Source organism: Megascapheus bottae, unplaced genomic scaffold (assembly GCF_031878675.1).
Source record: "Megascapheus bottae isolate mThoBot1 unplaced genomic scaffold, mThoBot2.hap1 HAP1_SCAFFOLD_208, whole genome shotgun sequence".
NCBI lineage: Eukaryota > Metazoa > Chordata > Mammalia > Rodentia > Geomyidae > Megascapheus > Megascapheus bottae.
Window position 1 is genome coordinate 177,202 of NW_028327395.1, and position 20,971 is coordinate 198,172.

At 44.5% G+C, this 20,971-nt stretch overlaps 1 protein-coding gene across 1 annotated transcript in view; it reads left to right on the forward strand.

Moving 5' to 3' along the window:
- Positions 1–20,723, forward strand: part of LOC150039894 (piezo-type mechanosensitive ion channel component 2-like) — a 172,189-nt gene extending 151,466 nt beyond the window's left edge. Inside the window, 15 exon segments of the mRNA XM_090327524.1 lie at positions 13–181; positions 281–525; positions 1,396–1,505; positions 1,508–1,653; positions 3,613–3,792; positions 5,308–5,560; positions 6,614–6,746; positions 7,078–7,225; positions 7,307–7,521; positions 8,237–8,395; positions 10,274–10,421; positions 16,685–16,873; positions 17,905–17,997; positions 19,829–20,001; positions 20,653–20,723. Of these exon segments, the coding sequence (XP_090183650.1) occupies positions 13–181; positions 281–525; positions 1,396–1,505; positions 1,508–1,653; positions 3,613–3,792; positions 5,308–5,560; positions 6,614–6,746; positions 7,078–7,225; positions 7,307–7,521; positions 8,237–8,395; positions 10,274–10,421; positions 16,685–16,873; positions 17,905–17,997; positions 19,829–20,001; positions 20,653–20,707 (2,416 nt within the window). The 3' untranslated portion in view covers positions 20,708–20,723.
- The last annotated feature ends 248 nt before the right edge of the window (positions 20,724–20,971 follow it).

Genomic DNA, 20,971 nt, shown 5'->3' on the forward strand with positions numbered 1-20,971 from the left:
CTCTCCTAACAGTGAACCTACACAGTGCACCATGCTGTACTCACACCAGGGGACCACGGAAACCATTGAGGAAGTGGAGGTGGAGGAGGCGGAGGAGGAAGCCATGGGCTTAGAGCCTGAGCTCAGAGAAGCTGAGGAGGAGAAGCAGGAAGAAGAGGAGGAAGAGGAAGAGGAGGAAGAGGTGGAAGAGGAGGCGGAGGAGGAGGAACAGGAGGAAGAGGAAGAGGAGGAGGAAGAGGAGGAGGAGGTGGTGGTGGTGGAGTTTGATGCCGAGGCAGAGGAGGTTGGCCTCACTCCTGATGAAGAGTTGCCCCAGTTCTCCACAGACGATGGGGATGTGGAGGCCCCTCCCTCTTACAGCAAGGCTGTCAGCTTTGAGCACCTGTCCTTTGCCTCACAGGACGATTCTGGAGCCAAGAACCACATGGTGGTTAGCCCTGATGACAGCCGCACAGACAAGCTAGAATCCAGCATCTTACCACCCCTCACTCATGAGCTGACAGCCAGCGAGCTACTGCTCAACAAGTAAGACCAGGCAGCAGGCCCAGCTCTTTACACAAACACGTATCTTCTGACCTCATGAATGGCCCAGCTCAGCCCCAGTCATCAAGAGCTCACTAGCAACTCTAGGACTTCTTATTCTTTAGTACCTACATGACTGAGTCACAGTCACGAGTCACTGAGTCACGGCCTTGAAGCCGTGTTTCTAAGGAAGTCTAGAGAGGACTCTTGTGGTTCTTGCTTCTAATCTCATCAGGAGATTGAGATATGAGGATTGTGTTTGAAAGCCTGTCCAGGCAGAAAAGTCCATGAGACTCTTATTTCCAGTTTACCAGCCAAAAGCTAGCCTAGAGGTTTGGCTCAAGAGGTAGCCACCAAGTTTCAGTGAAAAAGCCAAGGGAGAATGGGAGGTCTTGAGTTCAAACCTGAGTATCGGCACACAAAGAGATCTAGACATCCTAATCTGGACATCTTAAATCCAAAATACTTTAAATGCCAAGCATACGAAGTAGATCAACTCATCCCATGAAACTTTTTTCATGCACAAAATTTGGTAAAATAATTTTGAAATTGCCTCCTGGCTATTCGAATACAATAATTAGGATACATAAACTTGATGTTTAGATTTGAGTTTCCAACCCAAAATGTTTCATTATGAAACTCAAATCTCTTAAATTTTGAAGAAGGGAAAAAAAAAAGATCTGAAATCTGGAACACTTTCCAGTCCCAAGCATTTCAACAAGGGATTCTCAAACTGGATAAAATTGACTAAAAAAAAAATAGTGGGAACTAGGAAGTCAGGGCAAAGACTGGGGCTGGGGGAATGCAACAAGAAGGGTCATGCTAAATGAAATACAGTCAGAGACAAAAGTCTGATGGTGTTCACTGTAACAGGATGTTCCATGATGATGAGCTGGAGGAATCAGAGAAATTCTATGTGGGCCAGCCCCGCTTCTTGCTGCTGTTCTATGCCATGTACAATACTCTGGTGGCCCGCTCGGAAATGTGTGCTACTTTGTGATCATCCTCAACCACATGGTGTCTGCCTCTGTGATCACTCTCCTGCTACCCATTCTCATCTTCCTCTGGGCCATGCTGTCTGTCCCCAGACCCAGCCGGAGGTTCTGGATGATGGCTATTGTCTACATCGAGGTAGGCCCGTCACCCACCCAGCCTTCTTTGACTCATGTCGTTTTCATCAGCAGTTACCTAGTGTTGATATTTATATACCTCCTCATAGTTCCCGTAGCATGTGGTGAATGATAGTGCTGTTTTGTTTCAAGGGGACAGCTTGAGTGAGATCAAATAATTGACTTGGAGTGTCTCAGTTGTGGAATGGTGGGACGTATTGATACCTGGTTGTGACCGGCACAGTAGTAATCACTGAGATAGTAGCTGTCTTTTGTAAACGAAGGCAGAGTGCTGGCACAAGCAAATACTCAACAATTAGACACTGCAATAACAAAAGGCAAGAATATACTTTGAGAACTGGGTATTGATGCCTTATGATTGTAATCTTAGCAACTCAGGCCGTTGAGATCTGAGAACTGTGGTTCAAAGCCAGCCAAGGCTGGAAAGCTTGTAAGATAACCTGTCTCAAACTAACTGTAAGTGGAGCTGTGGCTCAAAGTGGTAGAGCACAAAAAGCTCATGAACAATGCCCAAGCCCCAGGACTGACATCAAAAAGAGAGAGAGAGACAGAGAGAGAGAGAGAGAACATACTTTGAAAATTGGGCTCATGTTCATGCTCATAATCCTATCCACTCAAAGAGTCTGAGATCTGAGGATGGAGATTCAAAGCCAGCCTGGGCAGATAAATCTGACTTTTATCTCCAGTGAACCAGCAAAAAGTGCCTGAAGTGGAAATGTAGCTCAAGTTGTAGAGTGCCTTGGGCAAGAGAACTAACAAAGAGCACTAGGCCCTGAGTTCAAGCCCCAAAACAGCACAAAAAATCATTTTGAAGATACTTTAGTACAACATACATATTTTCCATACATCCCAATAGAAAATCGAATAAGCACACAAAAAATCCAAATGACAGAAAGGACACAGATAAGTACTTATTAGAGAGTACTTATTTGGCTAGAGCAACCTGTTTTTCTAGCCTGTCCTTTGAAATCCAGAGATGATTGTAAAGTCCCAAAAAGCCCAAGGGAATCCTTGCAGCCTCGTGCCAGGCTCCTGTGATGAGTAGTATGGGTAGGTCTGTGAAGAAGGCTGAGTTTCCATCCAGGCACCTAAGGATACTGTCAACAGCACTGCACGTGCGTCTTAAGGTACAGGACTTAGACGTCCAGTTTGAGCCTAGAGATTCCATAGGCTTACAAGTCATTCAACAGGCAATTAAAACAAGATATAAAGAGAATCATCTCACAAGTACTGTTTAAAGCATTGGAAATATGTACCTTCTTCCTGTAAAGAAAATAAAGGTTATAAAGACAAAGACATAGCTATTATTCTCATTGAAATATTAATCCAGCCTTACCAAAAATAGCCATTGTTTGAACATTCCCATTGTTATATCTCTTGGGATGTGATGAATCCATCATAAGTGATGGAAACCTCTCTGTTTTCTTACCCCTCTTTCTGTGAGGGATTTTTTTTCAGACCCCCTTCCTCACCTAAGGATGAGTAAGGGCGGTACCCATAGCATGAAAAGGAAGATAAGAACTGCTTATGCAGCATTCATCTCAAAACTAGAAATGTTCTTGGTGGAGTTGAGCTACCTACCTTCTGTCACATGAAAGGTGACATACATGGAAACCAAGTTGACATTAGAATATGAACCACATGCCAAAAAAAAAAACCATAAGAACTGTGAGACTTAAGGAAATCAGTATGAAAGCTACTTCCTCAATATGAGATGACACTTGCCTAAACAGCAACACACAGTACATGATGGTCTCCCTGTGTCTACAACTTATGACATCTGTGACCATGAGACTCTGCTTTTGTTATGAGGTCTAGTGATACTGGTATTTCACATAATTGTAGGTATCCCCCCCATCAAAACGCTGAAATGCATATTTTCCTCTAGTTCTGTGTCCATGCTTCTCCTACATACCTATTCCTAAAGAATTTCCTTTGAATTTCTGTCATCCATATGTAGGTGGCAATTGTAGTCAAGTATTTCTTCCAATTTGGATTCTTCCCCTGGAATAAGAATGTGGAATTGTACAAGGATAAACCTTACCATCCCCCAAACATCATCGGAGTGGAAAAGGAGGGCTACGTGCTTTACGACCTCATTCAGCTCCTGGCCCTGTTCTTTCATCGCTCCATCTTGAAGGTACTGGTTGCTAATGGTTCATCAGCTCATGGTGACGCCCCAGCCCTTGTGCTGGTTCCCTGGAAAGCTTGAACAATGGGATTTAGGATGGGGTTAAAGGGTCCATGGGTAGCCTCTGCTCATCTGCTCCTTAAATGACAGTTATATCTATGTAGTGCCCATTTCTCTAAATAGTTCATAAGGGAAACTGGTGTTGATCTGTATTTCAACCCTGGGTTGATCATAATTACTCCACATTTGTGGAAGCTTCCTAAGTACTGAGATCTTAGCCGACACACCAAACTCTACCTTGCTTCAGCTAGAAACTCAGGAAACACTCAGAAATGGATCACAAGGCCTCTCATCCCCATTACACCGCGTGCCTACTCCTAGTGTTACTGCTTCCATAGGGGTTCTCTTGTGAATCCATCCATGGTGGCTAAAGACCACAGCTGGTACAGCCAATTTGCTGTAGAGGGTGCTCTTCACCATGTGACTCCAGAAAGACCCCCGGCAGGGCAGAGCTAAGGAGTGGTGTGGGATCTTTCTTCTCACACACTGTCATAAACAAAGCTTTATTGTGCCATTCCATGTTAATGAAATTCAAATTATCCCATAGTATTTTTCTGTACTCATGTCCTCCTGTTACTTGAAAGTTAGCTTTTGATAAAGTGTTTTAAATGTATTTTATCAACTAGTGTATCAGTTCCGAGGATCCTTTTGGGCACAGGCTTGGAGTTTACACACACACACACACACACACACACACACACACACACACACACACACATTGTCTTTTGGTGAACTGATCATTTTCTGACTTGATCTCCAACCACTTGGCCTCTTAAATATAAGTCATAAGAAGGACCAAGCCTGACAGATCTCCCAGTCAGAGGACAACCCCATTGGAGTACTTCATGCACAGGGCAAGGCTGTCCTACATGCTATAGCTTCATGCAGGCAGCCTTTGGCTCCAGGGAGATCCCCAGGCTCTCCGCCTCTTGTTCTGCCATTTTTCCTCTCTTCATCAGCTCCTCATTCCATTTCCATTAAGTAAACACCAGGCTCTTGCAGAGAGCATCATATTTGAGTAGGATATTTGCCTCATATTTGAGAATATTTGCTTTGTTCCTGAATCTCCCTGATGTGAGCCAGCGGTCACTTCTCACTGTGAGGCTGTAGGAGGGATAGGACCACTATGGGAAACAGGGGTGCTGGTGGATTTGGAGTGCAGGGGAATTCTCAGGGCTACCTCATTGCAACACTCCCAATGCTAGCTTTGAACACAAAGACGTGTTCTGGAAAACGCTTTTGTCCAAGCAATTATTTCATCTTTATTCCAGCTGCCAGAGCTTTCTTGATCTTCTCTATCAATCCATCAGACTGCTTGCTGCCAGCCCTCTCTCTTTTCCTGGGACCATCGTCCAGCTTCTGTACACTTCTCTCCCTTGGTTCACTGGGTTTAATACTGTACGACAGAATGCCAGCTCCCCCACTGGAAATGGTCACTTCCCTTGTCACTTTCTGTCTCCTCAGTGTCATGGCCTGTGGGATGAAGATGACATTGTTGATAGTGGCACAGACAAGGAGGAATCGGATGATGAGCTCTCTCTCAGACATGGCAGAAGAGACTCTTCAGATTCACTCAAGTCCATCAACCTCGCAGCGTCCGTGGAGTCTGTGCACGTGACATTCCCAGAGCAGCCTACGGCCTTCCGCAGAAAACGTTCCAGCAGCAACACCCAGATCTCCCCAGGATCCAGCTTCTCTTCAAATAGGTCCAAAAGAGGTATCTGCCACATGGCGTCAGGCTGAGCTCATCTTGCTGGAACCTGTGGGTCATAGGAAGTGACATTACTAATTAGCTGTTATCAAGAGATGGATATTGTAACACAAGTCTAAGTCTTGCCTCTGCTGGTATGGTTTCTTTGCTCTAAATATCTGACTCCTTGCAGGACTGACAACTTCAGAACATTGCTAGCGAGAAAATGTCAAACATATGATTTGTTCGGGATGCATAAATATTCTGCTGGAATGGTATTCAGAGAACTAAGTCCTTTGAAAAGTGGATTTTAATTTAGCCAGTGGGGGCTTTTCACAAAACTACCTAGTTAATTCCTAAATGACTTACTACTTGCTAAACAGCCAGTGTGATCAGAAAGTAGATTTGTTCCGGGCTCACGCCTGTAATCCTAACTACTCAGGAGGCTGAGATCTGATCAAACCGAAAACTGGAAGTGGTGCTTTGACTCAAGTGGTAGAGCCCTAGCCTTGAGCTGAAGAGCTCAGGAACAATGCCTAGGCCCAGAGTTCAAGCCCCATGACTGATGAAAAAGAAAAAAGAAAGAGAAAGTAGATTTGTCCTACAGTTGCTACTCTTAGAGTAACTGAGTAACTAGGCCTTCATATTTGTGGAAACTAGTATTTATTTGGAAATTGCCAAATGCTTGGGGATGTTTGTCCTCAGAACCTGCTTCTGAGGCAGACAGACACTGGCAGACCTCATTTTTGTCATTATACCCTTAGTGAAGTCGAGGCATGAAAACAGGGATGGGCCATAGGTTCTACCAGGACTGTTGAGCACATTCAAGGCTGTTCTTCCAGTGTGTCCCTAGAAAATCCTTGAGCAGCGATTTCAGAGCTAAACCCCAAAGATGTTGTTCAGTGACGCAGAGTTGAGAAGACAGCCTACTAGACACTAGTTCGTGAAGCCATCTGCCCAAGTGCCCTCCAACCATTAAGCATGTGGGCTCCACGGGCTGCCCCGATACTGTGAGTGACAGGTCTGACTCACCCCTCACCCAGCATCTTGTGATTTCTCTCCATTCTTTGTTGCTTTTAGGCAGTACAAGCACCCGGAATAGCAGCCAGAAAGGAAGCAGTGTTTTGAGCATTAAACAAAAAAGCAAAAGGGAACTTTACATGGAAAAACTTCAAGAGCATTTAATCAAAGCAAAGGCATTTACAATAAAGAAGTGAGTATACCAGAAGTTAGTCACAGAGCTGGGGAAGTGGCTTTACTGATTTTTTACAACCAGAGGTGAGATGTACCCCCAACCCACTTTCCAAGGCTCAGAATCCTCTTTTGTGCCACAAGCAAGGGAAGAGATGTACAGTATCATCTTCAGAGATCATACCTGTCTTGGCAAAAAAAAAAATCCTATCTGCCCTCCTATAAGGATCTGTCTCCAGAAAGATTATCCTGAGACTGAGAACAGAATGATCTATTGATCATAGGGGCTAATTATTCTCTCCTCATCCTCCTCCTCCTTCTGAAGCAAGTATGTGTTATTTTCTGACTTGCAGGACTCTGCAAATTTATGTACCCATCAGACAGTTCTTGTATGACCTCATTCACCCAGACTACAGCGCTGTGACTGACGTGTATGTGCTAATGTTCTTGGCTGACACTGTAGATTTCATCATCATTGTCTTTGGCTTTTGGGCCTTTGGGGTAAGTTTGAGCAAAGGCCTCTGAATGCCCATCATTTACTGGGCAGTACCACTCAGGCCTAAACCTCATGTCTCTTCCCAGAAACATTCGGCGGCTGCAGACATTACCTCTTCACTGTCGGAAGACCAGGTCCCTGGGCCATTTCTGGTAATGGTGCTCATTCAGTTTGGAACCATGGTGGTGGACCGAGCACTCTACCTCAGGAAGACTGTGCTAGGCAAGGTCATTTTCCAGGTCATCCTTGTGTTTGGGATCCACTTCTGGATGTTCTTCATCTTACCTAGTGTGACTGAGAGGTGAGATCTTTATGAGCAGAGACAGAAGGAAATGAGACGCAAAAGTTTGGGATCTCTTCTAAACTGAGTGCAAATCCACACTCCCTTTATTTATTTATTTATTAGTTATTTTTCAGATAAGCGCTCACATTTTTGCCCAGGACTAGCCTAGATCAAGATTATCGTGGGTCCTAGTGGTAGAGTACTTGCCCAGTATGCACAAAGCCCTGGGTTCTATTCCTCTGTATCACATCCATAGTAAAAGCAGGAAGTGGTGCTGTGGCTCAAGTGGTAGAGCCCTAACCTTGAGAAAGCTCAAGAACAGTGCCTAGGCCCTGAGTTCAAGTCCCAGGACTGTAAAAAAATTATCCTACCTCTGCTCCTTGCAGAGATGGAACAATAGGTGCTATGCCTAGACCCCAAATATAACTGCCAATCATGATTGCTTTTAATCTAGACTAAAGTAGTTACATCACTTGTGTTTTTATAAGTTATTAATAGATGCACTGAATAGCAATTGACTGTAATCATGGCTTTTGAAACTAACTGCACATTGGAAGTTCCATTATTTGATTCTCTTGCCCCACCTTTTATCTTCGGCACACTGCTGTGTATGAAGAATTCCTTAGAATTGCTTTAAGTGGCAAAAAATGAGATTTGTTGATTTTAAATTGCAACTTGTATCTCTTTGAAGCAGCAAAATATTCTCATGACTTTGTATATTTTTACATTTTAGGAAATTCAGCCAGAACCTAGTTGCCCAGCTTTGGTACTTTGTGAAGTGTGTTTACTTCGGGCTGTCAGCCTATCAAATCCGCTGTGGGTACCCGACACGAGTGCTGGGAAACTTTCTCACCAAGAGCTACAATTATGTCAACCTCTTCTTGTTTTAAGGGTGAGGAAGCTGTGTGTCACTATCACTGTTGGAGTGTAGGCTGACAGCTGTTTTCTGTATAGAAAGGAAGAAGGCAACTGCAGAAATGGCAGTCATGAAATGCCTTTTGAGTGTAATTGCCCCTCACCTGCCAAGAAAGCTATTCTAGGATCAACTACATGATATGATTTTCTATTTCAGTATCCTACTTAATTACTGTGAAAATACTTGGGGGTGAAAATGGGGTTATGGGCAGGCACTAGTTCATGCCTGTAATCCTGTCTAATCAGCAGACTGAAATAAGAGGATCACAGTTCCAAACCAGCCTGGACACAGAAGTTCTTGAGTCTTCAAGCCAATTAACTACCAAAATAAATAAATAAATAAACAAACAAACAAATAAATAAATACATGCTGGAAGTGGAGCTGTGGGCTCAAGTGGCAGAGCATTAGTCTTGGGCAAAAATAGCTCAGGGACAGCGCCCAAATCAAGCTCCAGGAACAACAACAACAACAATAATAATAATAATACTAATGGCTGTGTGATCCTAAAATATTAATAAACTGAGCGCATAGACTAGACCATTAAAAACACTTTGGGAATTTCAAGAGGGATTTTTATCCCACCAAAAGCCACCTGAGCAGGGTGCAGTGATTCACATCTGTGATGCTAGCTACTCAGGAGGCTGAGATTTGAGGATCTCACTTCACAGCCAGCCTGGGCACTAAAAAGTCCATGAGACTCTTAACTCCAATTAATCTCCAGAAAACCGGAAGTGCCACTGTGGCTCAGGGGTTAGGGCAGTAGCCTTGTGCTGAAGAGCTAAGGGACAACCCAGGCCCAGAGTTCAAGCCCCATGACCAACCAAAAAAAAAAAAACAAAACATCTGAATGCTATCAGCATGCTTTGCTGTGGGTAGTATGTTCTTCAGTGCCATGATTCAGTGCATCTTCTCTCCATCGCCCTGGATGTCAGTCACATTACCACATGAGACACATGAGACACATGAGACACCTAAGCACTGGCTATCCAGTCCAGAAGAGGAATGGGGGATATCCAGCTCTTGTGAACAACAACACATTGAGCATTCAGTTCTAGGTTGGGCCTAGGCCTAGTACATATGTCTTTTAGGAGCCAAAAGAGCCCAGGTGGGAATTTCTCAGTGATCAGAATTCTAGAACAGTCTCTAGTTCCCCAGGCTGGGAGAAGGTCTGTGCCCTTCTTAAATCTGAATCTTCCCCCATGCCTAGAGGAGCCTAGGCCAAGCTACAACATGCAAAGGAGGCTAAGACAGAGGCGACTGGTCCTCCCACAGAGCTTCCTCCTGCCCTCGCCTCCCAGAGGCATGTCCTATCCCCCTGACATTTCCCTTTTGCCCTCATCTTCTCTTACCAGATGTATTGTCTTTACTACTACATCCATCAGGAAGTAACACATAGTTCAGTAACCCTATGGCCAACAGATAATCATAAACAAATAAATGTGAATGAAACTTATGTCATTAAAAATGGAACCCAGCCCGATGCTGGGGATCACACCTAGCTACTCAAGAAACTGAAAGCTGGAGATCATGGTTTGATTCTAGCCTGTGCAGAAAATCCATGAGACACACACACACCACACACCCCTGCATGCATGCATGCATGCATGCATGCATGCATGCAAACAAATAGAAATAGTAATTGATTATATAATTACCAGAGAACATGATAAGAATGAAAAATACTAATGTACATATTGAGCTCATAATGCAAGTTTGATTTTCCTGGGAGAGTCACCTTGAGAGTTTGTCTTCAGCCATTAGGTTTAAACAAAGGAAGTGCATGCATTCTTGAGGTGAGATAGATAATGGGGCCACCACACAAAGACTTCTCTGACCAGAGGTGGTTTCTGGCAGGTTCCGCCTGGTTCCATTCCTGACTGAGCTGAGGGCAGTGATGGATTGGGTATGGACAGATACAACCTTGAGCCTCTCCAGCTGGATTTGTGTGGAGGACATCTATGCCCACATTTTCATCCTGAAGTGCTGGCGGGAATCAGAAAAGGTAAGAAGCCCATAAAAGTGCCTCCTTCTCATTTGTTTCACTTGTAAAGCAGATTGCTTACAAGGATCATATAGCTGGTGGGAGTTTTATGGCCAAATGAATGCAGGCAGAGGCAAAAATGGTCATGGCCTATAAATAATTGTGCATTGATTTGCAACTCACTGGAGTTGGAGGTTTTGATCTTACTTTTGCCGGTGTCAGCAATAGCATTCAAATATTTTCTGCCTCTGGGTGCAGTATACTAAAGTTATTGTCACAGTGCTCTCTGGGGCAGAGGCTATGGAGTGTGGAAGATGGCCGGAGCTCATGTTCACCTTCTTTCAGGACAGCTAGGGAATGAACCTCTTTATACAAAAGAAATTCAAGTGTAAGTATTTCTTTATTCCACTGTGTTAAATATTCAAATACAGATGAGATTTGTTGGATTTTTCAAAAGTTTAGGTAGCATATAAAGTAAGAACCTCTTGTGTAATAGCAATAAAAATACCCAGAATCACACCTGTAATCCTAGTTCTAAGCCAGCCTGAGCAGGAAAGACTGTGAGATTCTTAATCTCCAATAAACTACAATCAACAGAAAAGAAAGCCAAAAGTGGAGCTGTGGCTCACTTTAGTGAAAAAGTTAAGGGCCAGGTGTGGTGACCCAGGCCTGTAATCCTAGCTGCTCATGAGGCTGAGATCTGAGGATCAAGATTAAAAGCCAGCCCAGGCACAGGAGGATATGAGACTCTTATCTCCAGTTAACCTTTAGAAAATGGGAAATGGGGCTTAGCTCAGGGTAGGTTGGTAGCCTTGAGCTGAAGAGCTCAGGGACATGAGCACCTAGGCCAAGTTCAAGCCCTATGACCCACCAAAAAAAAAAGCTAAGGGACATCATGCAAGGTCTTGAGTTCAAGTCCCATTATTGGCATGCAAAAAACATTATTCTTTGGAACTGTCTCCCCCGATCTACATAAATTCTCTTGTGTACTTTGAGTTTCTGGTGCTTTTTTCACATTCCAGACATAGGCCCATCATGCTGCAGCCTCTGTGTTTATGAGGCTAGTAGAGCAAAAGAGATAGCACTAATGCAGGTGCTCGAAATTGTCTTGGCATGGTCTTACGTTAAGGGAGCAAAGGAACTGACATAATAACAGGATGCCTTGATCTACGTTTTGGGGGGGAGGGTTTGGGGGGGTGGAGGTTGGAAGCACTGGGATTTGAACTCAAGGCTTCCTTCTTGCTGAGTACTTGCTCTACCACTTAAGCCATATGCCTTAGCAGCCCTCTTTATGTTGATGTTTTGTTTTTTTTTTTTTTGACAGAGTTTCACTTTATACCTGGGACAGCCAGAACTGCAGTCCCCAAGTTGCTAGAATGATAAAGAGTGAGCCATTGTACTCAACTTGGTTCATTTTTGTTGTTGCTGCTCTAACAGAAACCCTGAGACTGGGTGATTTTTAAAGAAAGGAAGGTTGTTTGGGTTCCCAGTTCTGGCTTCTACTAATGAATTCCCACTGATCCATGCATGACAGAAAATCAGGGAAACTGCCGGGCTTATGTTGAAGAAGAAAGAAATTAAGCTCCTATGATAGCAAGCCTGTTTTCCCAACAGACATCAATCCATTCACAAAGTCAAAATGCCTTGTAAAGCCTTCGTTACCCCTCAATACTGTCAGCTTAGAGATCAAGGCAGCACAAACTGTGTGTAAACCAGAACACAGGAGCGAAGAGCCACCATACCAAAGAGGCACTGAGAGTAGAAATCATTACATATGAGAAAAAAAATAATTTTTATTCTAAGGAGAATAGATGTTTTCAGCAACTTGAAATAATGGAAAGAATGCAAACTAGAATTGATTTGTGAGATAATCAACAAGCTAAACAGAAAAGAGAATTAAGACGAGTAACCAAAAGGTCCATAAAAAGAAAAGAAGATGGCAATTAAAGTCACTCTGTTACTAAATTGGCTGCTTCAAGGGTAGGTTGCTAAGATATGTACCAGCCACACAGATAGATATCATGGCAGCACTCGGCTCACTCTCAAGTGTTAGATCACTCACACCATAACAAAGCACCTGTGATATATCAGCTTAAAGAGAGGAAAGATTTGTGACTTGCTATCTTGACCACTTGTTCTTATTACTTTGGGCACTGGGCAGCACAGCTCGCCAAGGCAGGAGCCATGTAGCAGAGTCCTGTATTCAGCACATGGTGACTGGGAAGTAGAAAGAGAAAAACATCAAAATCCCACAGTCCTCCACCAAGGTCTTCCCCCTAAGACCCAGCCCCTTCCAGGAGCAGGAAGAATTTAGCACACAGACCACCAAGGGGCATTCCAGATTCAAACAGAACTTCAGCCCTGGAAGTCATTTTTCCACAGATAAATGATCAGTTGTGTATCTCCGCTAACAACGCTTAGTTCAAAAACTGGTTTCTCTTTCAATGGTCATGTTCATTGGGAATCCATGGGAGACTTTTTCTTCTTTCAGGTCTGCCAGATGCCTAAGTTTCTTACATAAAATGATGTTGTAGTGTATGTGTATATACCAAGGATAATCTGTGTACTTTGTCATCCCTAGATTACTCATAAAGCCTAAGAATGCAAATGCTAAGCAAATACAGGGCTGACCGTATTGTTCGGGGAATAATGACAAGACAAAAAGTCTCTAATGACACAAATTCCCACTCAGGTGTTCCTTTTTGTATTTTTTGTACTGGTGCTTTGACTCAGGGGCCTGAGTTTGCTAGGCAGGTGTTTACTACTTGAACCACACTCCAATCCTCTTGTGCCTTTGCTATTTTTCGGTCGGGTCCTTACAACAGGGGCATGCAAGCATGCAAAGTTTTTGCCTGTGTTGGCTTCAATCACAATATTCTTCGAGTGGCTAAGATTACAGGTGTGAGCTGTTCCACTCAGTATATTTGATAGGTTGATTTCCTACAAACACAGTATAATACAGTTGATGAACAAGAACAATTTCCAGAAAGGCACATGCCCACTCATGCAGGCCACTTATTCCTGGGCAGATTCCACAATGATTTCCTTACAGCTGCTTCCCAGAGCGCTCCAGGAAGCTGGTGGGAAATGTAACAGAGCAGGGCTGCTGAACTGAGTTTCCCCACTGGCCTGTAGTAAAGAGCTAAGTGCCTAGGAAAGGGATGACTGAGTAGTTCAGAGAAGAAAATGGCAATCCCTTAGAAAAGTGGCCACCTGCCTGGAGATAGATCCAGAGTTCATCCTGAACCACCCAGGGAGCACAGCAGGGAGGAACAAGAGCTAGCTCCAGCGGCTATTGAGATAGCTGAGGACTAGGGCCCACTTTAGCAGAACAGACCACAGCTGTCCATGACAGAGATAAGACACATCTGCTTTGCTGGGGGCTTAAATCAAGTAGCAGAATGCTGGAACAAGTTCCAGTCCCAGTACCATCAGAGAGAAAGAGAGAGAGACAGAAAGAGAGAGAGAGAGGCAAAGACAGAAAAACAGAGAGAGAGAGAAAGTGAGACAGAGAAAAAGGAAGGAAATGAGACAGGGAGAGAGAAAGAGAGGAAGGAAGGGAGGGGGAGGGAGGTAGAAAGGGGAGAAAAGAATGAAGAAAGAAAAGAAAGAAAGGAAGGAAGGGCAAGAGAGACACATTTTTCTTGATCTCACAGATTCCTTCACAATGCAGAGTTATTATGGTGTACTGACAGGAGTGCCCTCAACTTGCTTCATTGACTGAATAGTGGAAAATCAAATCAGCTCATTTGTGTATACACACACACACACACAAACTCACACACCATATTTGATAGATATTAATCAACTAATTAATTTATCAGTTAATTCAATATTAAAATACTGAACTCTAGTTTTATTTGTGAAGCTCTAAATTAGAATATTAGAATTTGTGTGCATCTGTAATCTCAACTACTAAAGAGGAAGAGGTTGGAGGATCTTGGTGTCCGGCCAGCCCAGATAAAGTTAATTAAGAAAACAAAAACCAAAACTAAAAATAAAAGGTATCGGGGGACCAGGAGCATAGCCTAGTAGTAGTGTGCTTGTCTAGCATGCACAAAGCCCTGGGTTTGATTCTGTTATGGGGTCAAGAGGAGGGGATTCCACATCCCTCCAGGTGGGGATTCCACGTCCCACCAGAGTCCACCACACAGAGACAGTCTCATATAAAAAGGTGAATTTATTGGAGAAATAGATGGTGAACTGACCAGCCAGGGACACAGTGCAGACTCGGGAGCTGACACTGTGACCCTGAGCGGCTCTCACGCAGGGTTTTTAAGGGCAAAACCCATGTGGTGGAACCTGGCCACACAGGTGGCCAATGGGATAGTTACATACACAGAGGGACCATAGCCAGCTCCAGCCACACGCAGGTAGCCAATAGGGTTACAGCCCAGTGTTTGCATTTACCTATCACCTTAGTTGGAGTTGCAAATTGGGAAGGTCTCCACACAAAAGGGGCCCACCCCCACCCAAGCTGATATCCCTCCTCATGGGGGTGGGGAGAAGGTCAAGGTTGCCCCTCCCTAGAAGTGCAAAGGCGACTGGGCTGTACCAGATATCCCTCCTCATTGGGGGGGGGTGGGGAGGTCAAGGTGGCTGGGCTGTACCATTGTCGACCTTCCACAATGGGGCAGGGGAACTCTTAGGCATTCTGGGTGGCACCAGTCCCTGCTCCCCTCTACACTCCCTGCTCCCCTTAACAATTCCTCAATACCACATACACAGAAAAGGCCAGAAGTGGTGCTGTGGCTCACGTGGAAGAGCGCTAGCCTTGAGCAAAAAGTGTTCAAGAACAGTGCTCAGACCCTAAGTTCAAGCCCCAGGACTGGCAAAAAAAAAAAAAAGTAGTGTGTGGATGGACAGAATATGTGTCTAGCAAGCACAAGTTCAGTCCGGGTACTGGAGGTGGAGGGACTCGGAGAGAACAAAGGAGAAAGTTTTCCGCAGGAATGCAGGGGTGGATCTGGAGCACTTTTGCGCCTAAGGAGCAGAGCTTCCCCTCTCACTGCCCACAGCACTTAGTGGAATCTTACTGCCTGCTTCAAATCCAGTGGAATGACCTCCTGCCTTATGGGTGCAGCGTGCAGACTCCTCCTCCTGCCCATCACACTCCTGCACTCCTCTCACTTCTCCACTCTTACCCAGGGGAACCCAGGCCCTCATACATCAGGAATTCAATTTTTGTGTATGTGTAGGTATTGGAGTTTGAATTGAGAGCTGGAGGCCCTTGTTCAACATTTCCCCTCATGGCTAGCACTGTACTTCTTGAGCCACACCTCCAGTCTAGTTTTTTGGTTTTGGGAGTGGGGGGTTTGCCAGTCCTGGACTTGAGCTCAGGGCCTGAGCACTGTTGTTGGACTTTCTCAAGGCTAGAGCTCTACAAATTGAGCCACTGCATCACTTCTGGTTTTTTTCTATGTATATGGTACCGAGGAATCGAACCCAGGTCTTTGTGCATGCTAGGTAAGCACTCTAACACTAGGCCAAACTCCCTGCCCTAGTTTTGCGTTTTGTTTGGTTGGTTGGTTTTATTTGCTGGTTAATTAGAGATAAGAGTATCAGGAACTTTTCTGCCCTGGATGGCTTCAAATCGTGATCCGCAGATCTGAGCCTCCTGAGAAGTGAGGATTATAAGCAGAGCCTCTAGCACCAGCTTCAGGAATGCCATTTAAAAGTCTTTCTATCCTCTATGCAGGGAAGGCTGACTTCAAGACGCTGGTTTTAAGTATTCAGGAATTTAAAATTTCTTTTCCATACATAATGCCTTAAAAACATTCAATTTAGTCTGCAGGATGTGTGACCCACACTCACAAACAAAACACACAACTTTTCAGGATACTTTTTTTTTTCTTTTTGCCAGTCCTGGGGCTTGAACTCAGGGCCTCAGCACTGTGCTTGAGATTTTTTTATGCTCAAAGCTAGCACTCTACCTCTTGAGTCATGCTCCACTTCTGGCTTTTGTGACAGTTAAACAGAGACAAGTGTCTCATGGACTTTTCTGCCCAGGCTGGCTTCTACCCATAACCCTCAGCTCTGAGACTCCTGAGTGGCTAAGATTACAGGTGTGAGCCCCCCTTCAGGATTCTTTGGCAGCACTCTGTGGACCAGAGGACATGTTGTAAGCTTGACACAGCGTCACTCCACTTCTCAACTTTGCTCTAAGGTTGGGACAAGGTTGCCATCCCCATGTCAGTGTAAGTAGAAAAGAATCAGTCCTGTGAACTCTCACTGCACCTCTCCCAGCATGTGTGCCCAGGCCTCTTGGAATCCTTCTCTTGCAGAGATACCCTCAGCCCCGGGGCCAGAAGAAGAAGAAAGTGGTAAAATATGGCATGGGCGGTATGATCATTGTCTTGCTCATCTGCATTGTCTGGTTCCCGCTGCTCTTCATGTCCTTGATTAAATCTGTCGCTGGAGTTATTAACCAGCCTCTGGATGTCTCGGTTACCATCACCCTGGGAGGATATCAGGTAACCTAGGTCTAACCTACCTTCCAGAGCCTTTCTTAAGGCTGCATTCTCTCAGCAACACCTTCAAGAATAGTTAGCGATGGCTGGCAGTTCCAATATCCTGTCCTGGTATTGACTATTTAGCCAACACTGTGTGAAGTTCATGCAAGAGATGGAGAAAAAAAAATCAGTTCATTGCCTCGCATGCATAAGGCCTTGGATTTGAACCCTAGTACCATCAGCCATCTGGTTTGAACACACAAACAATCGCTGCATAAACATTATATCTGGCCCTTGCAAGATGGCTCTGATTTTTAATTCCAAATATTCAGTAGGTGGAAGAGAGTGACTTGAGCTAGGTACTGTGGCTCACAACTTAGCAACTGAAGAGGCTGAGCTCTGAAGATCATAGTTGGAAGCCAGGGTGGGCAGGAAGTGAGAAACTATGAAACTATCTCCAATTAACCACTAAAAAGCTAGAAGTGGAGCTGTAGCTCAAGTGGTCACGTAACAGCCTCAAGCAAAAAAGCTAAGGAACCTTGTCTATACCCTTCGACCAATATATACTTTCTCTCTCACCCCTCCCTCCTCTTTCTCTCTGTCTCCCCTCTTTCTCCCTCTCCCCCTCTCCTTCCCCACCCCCTCACACACACACACACACACACACACACACACACACAGAGTGGTTTGATGCCAGTCTGGGAAGTTAGCAAGATCCCCCATCTCAATAAATAAGATGAGTGTGGTGGCAGGTGTTTGTAATCCTAGCTAGGCAAGAGGCATAGGAAAGGAGGATCCTGGTCTGAGGCCATTCCTGGGCAAAAATGCAAAACCCTATCAAAAACATCACCTAGAGCAAACAAAGCTGGGGAGTATCCTTCAAGTGGCCCCAGGTTAAACCCCAGACTACCAAGAGAAAGACACAGAGAATGATCTCTGAGGCCAGATACCTCAGGATGCTAGATGGTTGTACTGTGCAAATGTATTTCTTCTAACATAGGGGACAGAGAAGTGTCAGCAATGCTTATAGCCTGTGTGCCTTTGTTTTCCAGCCTATTTTCACAATGAGTGCTCAGCAAAGCCAACTGAAAGTGATGGACCAGCAAAAGTTTAATAAATTCATAAGAGCTTTCTCTAAGGACACCGTAAGTAAATACTTGCAGTAGATCTCTGAGAAGACCTTGCTTTACGTGAGCCCAGGACTTTAAATTGCTTAATACTTTGCCATGGCTTGTTATCAGGCATAAATGGTGATAGACATAATTTAAATTAACAATAGTTTAATGTGAGTTCAATAGCTTTTAAGCCTTTTTTTTAACTTTTAAGCTACAGTAGATATGGCTCTTTGGCATGTCTATTATGCTGAGAATCTATCCTCAGAAAATAATTCAAATTAGGAGAAAGCACATGTCTGTTATTTGCTTAATAACAGAGATAGTTGGGTTTGAGGGTTGGTGGATGGGTGAGATCATGAGCATTCTATTAGTTTATCACTGGTCCTCTTCCCTGGACATGGCGGGAGAAAGAGCTTCCATTCTTTGCTCTATTTACATACTCATGAAGACTTTCTAGTCAACTTCTTTTGTAAAAGGTTGAACCAGGTGCCGGGATGTTCACACTTATAATCATAGCTATTCAAAAGGCTAAAATTTGAGAATTGTGGTTCAAAACCAGCTCACAGGCAGGAAAGCCTGTGACACTCTTTTTTTTTTTCTTTGCGGGGCTTGAACTGAGAGCCTGGGCACTGTCCCTCAGCTCTTCAGCTCAAGCCTACTGCCCTACCCCTTGAGCCACAAGCCACTTCCAGGTTTCCGGTGGTTAATTGGAGATAAGAGTCTCATGGACTTTAGTGCCTGGCATAGCTTTCAACCACAATCCTCAGATCTCAGCCTCCTGAGTAGCTAGGAATACAGGCATGTGCCACCACGTCCAGTTGTCTGAGAGGCTCTAATCTCTGGCTAACCACCAAAAAAAGACAGAAGTGGAGCTATGGCTCAAGTGATAGAGTGCTAGCCTGGGTACTACAACACCCAGTAGCACGCCCAGGACCAAAATAAAAAGAAATCATCAGTGGCTAGGAGTTTGGCCTAGTGGTAAGAGTGCTTGCCTAGCATGCTCGAAGACCCGGGTTGGATTTCTCAGCACCCCACATACATAGAAAAAGCCACAAGTGGTGCTGTGGCTCAAGTGGTAGAGTGCTAGCCTTGAGAAAGCCCAAGGACAATGCTCAGGCCCTGGGCTCAAGCCACAGGACTGGCAAAAAAATCATCATCATCACAAAGCCTATGACAGCTACCCAGACTAAAACAAACTGAAAGTGTGGCCTAGTGGCAGAGTGCTTGCCTACCATGCATGAAGCCCTGGGTTGGATTCCTTGGTACCACATACACAGAAAAAGGCAGAAGTGGTGCTGTGGCTTAAGTGGCAGAGTGCTAGGATTACAGGAGTGAGTCACTGGCATCATGAAAATGAGTTCTGTAAGTCATGTTTAGGCCCGGGCATTGGTGGCTCAGGTCTGCAATCCTAGCTACTCTGAGGCAGCCAGGGTAGACAAATTCTTATCTCCAGTTAAATTGTATAAAATTACCATCATCATACTACACCCTATCAAAACGAATTTTGGAACTAGTAAAAGACAGCCAAGATGTTCTAGGTGAAAATCTTGAAAACTATCTCTGACTTCATAAATTTCTGTCTAAGAAGAGAAGAGACACAATGACAGTAATAAAAAAAAAACCCTATCTGGATATCCATTATTGCTTAACTGGAGCATTTCTGTGGGGGTACATCACTGGGGTTCAGCCAGCTGATTGACAGCTGCCATCCCTGAGAGCAAAATGGGACGTAGCATCTGTGTATCATAAATAATCCTTTCCTATCAAGAAATCTCTTTGCTATCACAGGGAGGAGTAATTGTTTTCTTTATAAGCATTATGTTTCTAATTAATTTATGCATGTGCATTTGTGCACATACAGGGCGCTATGCAATTTCTGGAGAATTATGAAAAAGAAGACATAACGGTAGCAGAATTGGAAGGAAACTCCAATTCTTTGTGGACCATCAGCCCTCCCAGTAAGCAGAAAATGATACAAGAGCTCATGGACCCCAATAGTAGCTTCTCTGTTGTTGTTTCATGGAGTATTCAGAGGTAGTTACTGCATTTCCGTGCATCATTCCCCAGCCCCATCTAGGATTATGGACTTTCAGCTAACTTCCTAAAAAAAAAATTCTGGATTTCCTCACCTAGGGGAGGGGCTCTGAATCATGAGAAAGTTTCTTTCCCACAAAGCTCTTCCCTATGTGTCTGTGTCCTGGCAGAAATCTTTCTCTATGCATCTGGGTGGGGAGTTCCCAAGATATACTGTAGTGGACAAGCGGGTCAAGGCATTGAGGAGTCCAGTCTGTAGCCCTTCCCACTGAGGCTTCTGGAATCGTGTGTGAAGGAGCTCAGTATGTTGGAATGTAGAGGTAGATACATCTTTTCCTTTCTTGATTTGTGTGGGTGTCTCTATCGGAGCGACTAGTTCACTTGCGGGGTTTCATGGTTGAGTGTCAAGGTTAGGGCTCGCAGTTATGTCCAGCTGAGATTTCAGGACTTAGTGAGCAGTGCCTGGCCTCCCTTGTCAAGAAAACCCCCAGCCACCTTCAGTTCCCCTGTCTAGTCCTTCTCTGTGTTTGTATGGCGGTGAGCAGCATCTGCTCTAGGGAGAACAGAGAGACCCAGTTCCTTCAGGTAGACATCCTGGCTCTGAATGTTAAGATCCAAACCAAGTGTGTGCTATGTCTGTTTGGCTCTAAGGACAGCTCTGAAATATCCCATGGCAGAGCAACTCACTCCTGAGCAGTGCAGCTGACTTACATACCAGGTACTCAAGAGCCTGAGATCGGAGGATCCCAGTTCAATCCACAGACACTGAGTCTGTGAATTACAATCAACTCCAAACGTGGAGTGGGCTTGGGACTGAAAATGAAGAGCACTGAGTATTAAAAACGGTGGACAACAGCCATGCCCTGAGTTCAAGATCCAGAATGGAGAGAAAAAATAAAGGGAAAGCATTTCTTTTTGGAACTGGATCCCACTTTTGCCTTCTTAGCACTGTTCTTTCTGACCCCTTTCT